The sequence below is a fragment of the Myotis daubentonii genome, chromosome 9 (genome assembly GCF_963259705.1).
Source record: "Myotis daubentonii chromosome 9, mMyoDau2.1, whole genome shotgun sequence".
Classification (NCBI taxonomy): Eukaryota; Metazoa; Chordata; class Mammalia; order Chiroptera; family Vespertilionidae; genus Myotis; species Myotis daubentonii.
This window is the reverse complement of record NC_081848.1, coordinates 44,611,169-44,617,161: the sequence shown is the minus strand read 5'-3', so window position 1 is coordinate 44,617,161 and position 5,993 is coordinate 44,611,169. Positions and strand designations below refer to the sequence as shown.

At 40.8% G+C, this 5,993-nt stretch overlaps 1 protein-coding gene across 1 annotated transcript; it reads left to right on the top strand.

Annotated features, from left to right (window-relative positions):
* The first annotated feature begins 4,528 nt into the window (after window positions 1-4,528).
* LOC132242111 (olfactory receptor 51G1) lies at window positions 4,529-5,488 on the top strand. The gene has a single exon (XM_059711026.1). It carries the CDS (start codon window positions 4,529-4,531, stop codon window positions 5,486-5,488), a length of 960 nt encoding a protein of 319 aa, XP_059567009.1.
* The last annotated feature ends 505 nt before the right edge of the window (window positions 5,489-5,993 follow it).

Sequence of the window (5,993 nt, the reverse complement as noted above, 5' to 3'; positions counted from 1 at the left end):
TTGGAGTACAACCTTCTGAATTATGACCCAGACCATATGTGTGCTAGGGAGAAAACACAAGTAATGGTCAATGGGAATTAATAAACCTATAGTTAAGACTCAGGGCCATCATTCTTCCTAAATGCAAACCAAATTACACTCTAAACCATATGAAAATGCCTAATAGTACCAGGGACTGTGTAAAAAAGGAGGGGAGAGGCTCTCTTTTTAAGATACAGGGAAATTATCTTTCTAAGAGATTAACTGACATGTCCTAGAGTGCATAGTCACATTGGTAGAAAGTACCAGAGACAAGATTGGAATCAGCTTTATTTTTATCTGAATTTTAAAAAAAAAATGCTCTCTCATAATATTGCTTTTCAGGCCTAGTGAGGTCTTTCTTATCCAGTTTCAGAAATTGAAATCCATAAATATAAACATCCCAACATCTTTATTCCTCCACATACTGCATGGGAATTTCTCAGCCTCCCAGGACTTCTATCCTCAGCTAAGGGTCTTGAGAACGCCGCAGGGGATTCTCAGCCTCCACCAAGGCCCCTGGAGGGAAGCTGCTAGACTCTTCAAAAAGACCCTGTGTTTTCAGCAGAGAATATTGTTGTAGCTGAGTTCCAACTGAGAAGAATATGCACTCCAAGCCCCTATCTCTGCAGCTGTTGGTGCTCAGGTATGTATTGTAAGAATCACAGAGAACAGTCAGGAACAGCAAGATAGCTGGGGCACTTCTAACCTGGACTATACACTGAGCTCTCAGTTAGCTAGTTGCTTATTCCCCCACAGCAAATTAATCAAGAGAGTTTTGAATGGCAGATGAACTGGGGATAGGAGACCTGTGGGTTAAGCCCTACTTTATCCCTGTGTGTGATCTTGTAAGGAGACTTGACCTGAAGTGCTGGACACACAATACAGTATACAGATGATGTATGTATTATAGAATTGTACACCTGAAACCTGTATAATTTTATTCACCATTGTCACTCCAATAAATTGAGGTGTGTGTGTGTGTGTGTGTGTGTGTGTGTGTGTGTGTGTGTGTGTTCAGTCATCTTAATCATTTGATTTAATCCTTGCTGCTTCTCATCTCTTTTTTCATCATTTGGAGCATTAGTTCCTTTATCTTTAAAATTGAAATTGCAATCTCTACCTTCCTTGCCTTAAATGTATTAAGATAATCAAATATTAAAATGAATTTGGCAGTGTTTTTAACAATCAAGTCTTATATTCCTATAAGGTCATGCTTGTCCTTGGGAGTAATTAATTTTGCAGACAGTCATCAACACAGATGCTGATCACCATAATTAGCTCTGTCTGCAATTATATGATGAATAAGTGTCAGAGAGAGTAGGGTGTTATCAAAGTCACTGCTCAGCCTGTCTCCCCTCTGTTTCCACCAGAGACCCTAGGGTGACATCCCTTTACCTCAATAAATTGGAGCTGAAGGGAGGATCAAGAGAATATGATAACTTCTAGTGGAGAAATCAGCTGACACTTTCTCTGATTCATTAATCTGTAGGTGAGTGCCTTTGAGAAGATCCTTACTGCATTTCATTTCATTCATCCATTCATGCATTTATTCAGCATACTGTATTAGGTTCCAAACCTGTGCAAGGGTTGCAGGACTCTAGTAATACAGCAATTCCACCTCTCCAGTGCTGCTCGACTTCCTTCGATGTTTTCCTGCATCCCCCTACCTGGCACACTTGCCTCTTTCTCATACCCAAAATATAACATACAGGGAATGTATTTGGAAGGAGGATGATAACTGGGACGGGATGTTATGGATGTAGCTCCTCACTAAGCAGGCACAATGATCCTTTTCTGTCTGGAGATATAAGAGTGAAATAAATGACCACTACATGTTTCTTCTATTTCACAAATTCCCTGAAATGACTCAGTGTGAGATGCATAGAAACCAGCCTTACTGTATGTAAGTCTGACGGCAGAAAAGCCACACATCTCCCTCTAATTGATGGGAAATTTTGCATCTCCCCTTAATTGATGGAAAAATTTCCCTACTTTTCTTTTTTACAATTTTTCTCTCAATATTAGAGTGAGATTGCATTGTTGCCTCTGCCACCCACAGCATGCTCTCCAAATCCTAAGACATTCTTTTTCCTTCACCGACCATCTTCTTTCTAAGTCTCCACTTGTCTCCTTCATTTCACCACTTTCCTAGATGCCCCTCTTTATATCCATTCCATTTCTTCTTTGGAATCATAAAACCAGAGGGGCTTTATTCTTATATTACTTATTGTATTACTATTATTAATTGTTTTGATTTGAAGTATGAATGGCAAAAGGTGGTTATGGATTTTTCTTCTTTTATTTTTTTTTATCCTTAGCCCTTCAATGTCCCTCTACCTTAATGAGAGAAAAAAAGAGAATCCTTATATAAAATGTATATTTATTTTTTTAATTTATTTTAGAGTGGGAGAGGGAGAGAGATAGAAACATCAATGCTGAGAGAGAATCATTGATTGGCTGCCTCCTAGAGGCCCCACACTGGGCATTGAGCTCCCACCCCAGACATGTGCCCTGACTGGAAATTGAACCCATGACCTCCTGGTTTATGAGTCAATGCTCAACCACTTAGCTTCAGTGGCTGGGCTATTGTTACCCCATTTTTGTCCATCTAGTGTTATGCACATAATGGAAATGGTTATCCATAAGTGTGCCAAGGTATAAAAATTATAGTGTGGGTTTTTTAAATTACTTTTTAATTGCCTGACTTTTGTAAGGAGGAATAAATATGATGTAGGCCCTACATTGTAGGATAATAATACAGGCTTTGAAGTATACTGTCAGGGTTTGAATTCCATCCTCAACACTTACTTTCTCTATAACCATACCAAGGTCTCTTCCCTCTTTGTGCCACCATTTTCTCACTTGTAATATGCTTCTTAGAATAGAACTTATCTCATATGAAGGCTATGAGAGTAGAAAGCCATAATGTACATTAGGCACTTAGTAAAGAATCAGAAACACAACAGATTAAATAAATATTAGCTATTCTAAGCTTTTTATGCATGTAATGAAAATATACTAGTCACATCATATTTGTTTTCATAGACGCATTATGGTATGGCTTGCAATAAATGCAGTTGAATAAAAGTTCCAAAGCAGGAGGAAAGGAATGTCCCGGTGAGTAACAGGGACAGACCAATACTTGTGTGTCTTATTGATCCAAGTCCCAAAGGCAAAGCTCACTCTGAGACCCTGAAGATTTCATTTCCTCATTATAAGCTAAAGATTAGAGGCTTTTCCTGTGTATTTTAGGTTTCTCTTGGATATTTCTGTTTCAGATCCGGTGCATACCATGCCCATGTCTACATTTAGCCCCAGCTTAACCACTCTCATGTTGAAGACACGTATCTCTGCTGATACCTACCAGAACTAAGCCCCAAAGTACCTTTTTCTAGAATTTTTTTCCAGAAACCCCGTTTCTTCCCAGGCATTTCTTAGCCCCAGACTTCAGATTTGCTCATCACCACCTCCCTCCTGAGCCACCAGAGGCTTTCATGTACATTCAAGAAAGGCATCGCTCTGGTCACAAGTCACAAGTTCAGGGAGTTCAGCAAACATTTACTCAGTACTTTCTTTGCACTCCCTGCAGGCCAGGCATTGTGGAATAAAACACAATCTCCAGCTAAAATATAAATACATCTTGAAGGCACATGATATGCACCTGATCAATTATGAAAAACTGTGTGTAGTACCAGTTCCCCACATATGTGAGACAGATTCTGAATGCTCTACTGATTGAATTGGAGATTCTTTTTTCAGGGAGGAAGACATGAAAAAAGTTTCATCTGAGATTACTTCACTGAACCACTAAGAGTCCAACACTGGTGAACATACCACCTTAAGGTAAGCCACGTGGTGCCCATGAGCTATAGAATCTGAATAAAGAGGGACTTTAGTTAATAACAATATTGGTTCAATAATTTTAACAAATATACCATACTAAAGTAGATGTTAATAATTAAAGAGACTGGGTTCAGGGTATGTGGGAACTCACTGTACTATTTCTCAATTTTCTGTGAGTTGAAAATTGCTCTGAAAAGTAAATATATATATTTTTTATTGATTAAGGTGTTACATATGTGTCCTTATCCCCCCATTGCCCCCCCACCTCCCCCACTCATGCCCTCACCTCATTAGTGTCTGTGTCCATTGGTTATGCTTATATGCATGCATACCAGTCCTTTGGTTGATCTCTCCCTTCCCCCCACCCTCCCCTGCCTTCCCTCTGAGGTTTGATGGTCTGATCAATGCTTCGCTGTCTCTGGATCTGTTTAGGTTTATCAGTTTATGTTGTTCATTCTATTCCACTGGAGAGCACTATGCCAACTAAATATATTTTTAAAAAGCCCTCCAGAAAGTCCCCTTCCTAGGCCCCCCAGAAAAGGCTAATAGATCAGGTCCCCCAATTATTTCCCATTTCATTTGCAGACCCTGACTCTCCGGGCCCTGTCACTCTCCAGGAATCTCATTCTGTATTGCAGATCGATGAACCCAAGATTGCAAAGCCATGATAATCCTTTATAATGGCAGCCTCCAAAAAGCCACTTTCTTCCTGACAGGCTTCCAAGGCCTGGAAGATCTCCATGGCTGGATCTCTATTCCCTTCTGCCTCATCTATTTGACAGTCATTACAGGAAACCTTACCATCCTCCATGTCATCCGCACCGATGTCACTCTTCATGAACCCATGTACTATTTCTTGGCCATGCTGGCTCTCACAGACTTGGGCCTTTGCCTTTCTACACTGCCCACTGTGCTGGGCATCTTCTGGTTTGATGCCAGAGAGATTGGTATTCCTGCCTGCTTCACTCAGCTGTTCTTCATCCATACCTTGTCTTTAGTGGAGTCTTCAGTTCTGTTGTCCATGTCCATTGACCGCTATGTGGCCATCTGCAACCCCTTGCGTTACTCCACAGTCTTGACACCTGCTCGAATTGTCAAGATGGGGCTGATCTCGGTGCTTAGAAGTGCCTTACTCATCCTCCCCCTGCCATTCCTCCTGAAGCGCTTCCAGTACTGCCGCTCCCATGTGCTGGCCCATGCCTATTGTCTGCACCTAGAGATCATGAAACTGGCCTGCTCTAGCATCATTGTCAATCACATCTATGGGCTCTTTGTTGTGGCCTGCACCGTGGGTATAGACTCGCTGCTTATCTTCCTCTCCTATACCCTTATCCTCCGTACTGTACTAAGCATTGCCTCCCGCCTGGAGCGACTTCGGGCTCTCAACACCTGTGTCTCCCATATGTGTGCAGTGCTACTCTTCTACATCCCCATGATTGGCTTGTCTCTTGTGCACCGCTTTGGTGAACATCTGCCCCACATGGTTCACCTGCTCATGTCTTATGTGTATCTGCTGGTACCACCTCTCATGAACCCCATTGTCTACAGCATCAAGACTAAGCAAATCCGCCAACGCATCGCTAAGAAGTTTGAGTTCATAAAATCCCTTAGGAGTTTTCAGTAGGGTTAGGTTAGGGTAAAGGGACAAAGTTTGTGGCATATAGCTCATAAGTATTTTTGGTTTTAGCTATGTCGTGGCAAAATAACGAACTCCAATTATCAAGAAAAAAGCTAATTAACAATACAACGTAATGCATGTGCAACCTTATAAAAATTACCTTCCTCTCTGTTCCTTTGGTTTCCTCAAATGCAAAATAAATATGGCAATAATTGCAATACCTTTCATGCAGTGATATTTTTAAGATTAAAGGAGATAATTCATGCAAATTTCTAATGCTGCCTAACACATATCAAATCTCAACAAATATTTAGACTCTCTGCTGTTTAGACTTTCCAAATTCTAGTTTCCCCACATGTACAACTGAGACTTCTTTATTGCAGTAATAGAAATAAAGAGGCAAAGAGATGTAAAATAGCATGGAACAGTCTTGAGAACTATATACTGCAGGCACCAGGTAAATGTAGATGGGAACAATTTTACTCACACTACAACTAGGATGTGTATGGGG

Bases quoted from the DNA above. Each gene is read 5' to 3' on its own strand.
- LOC132242111 (XM_059711026.1), top strand. From the start codon at position 4,529: ATGATAATCCTTTATAATGGCAGCCTCCAAAAAGCCACTTTCTTCCTG.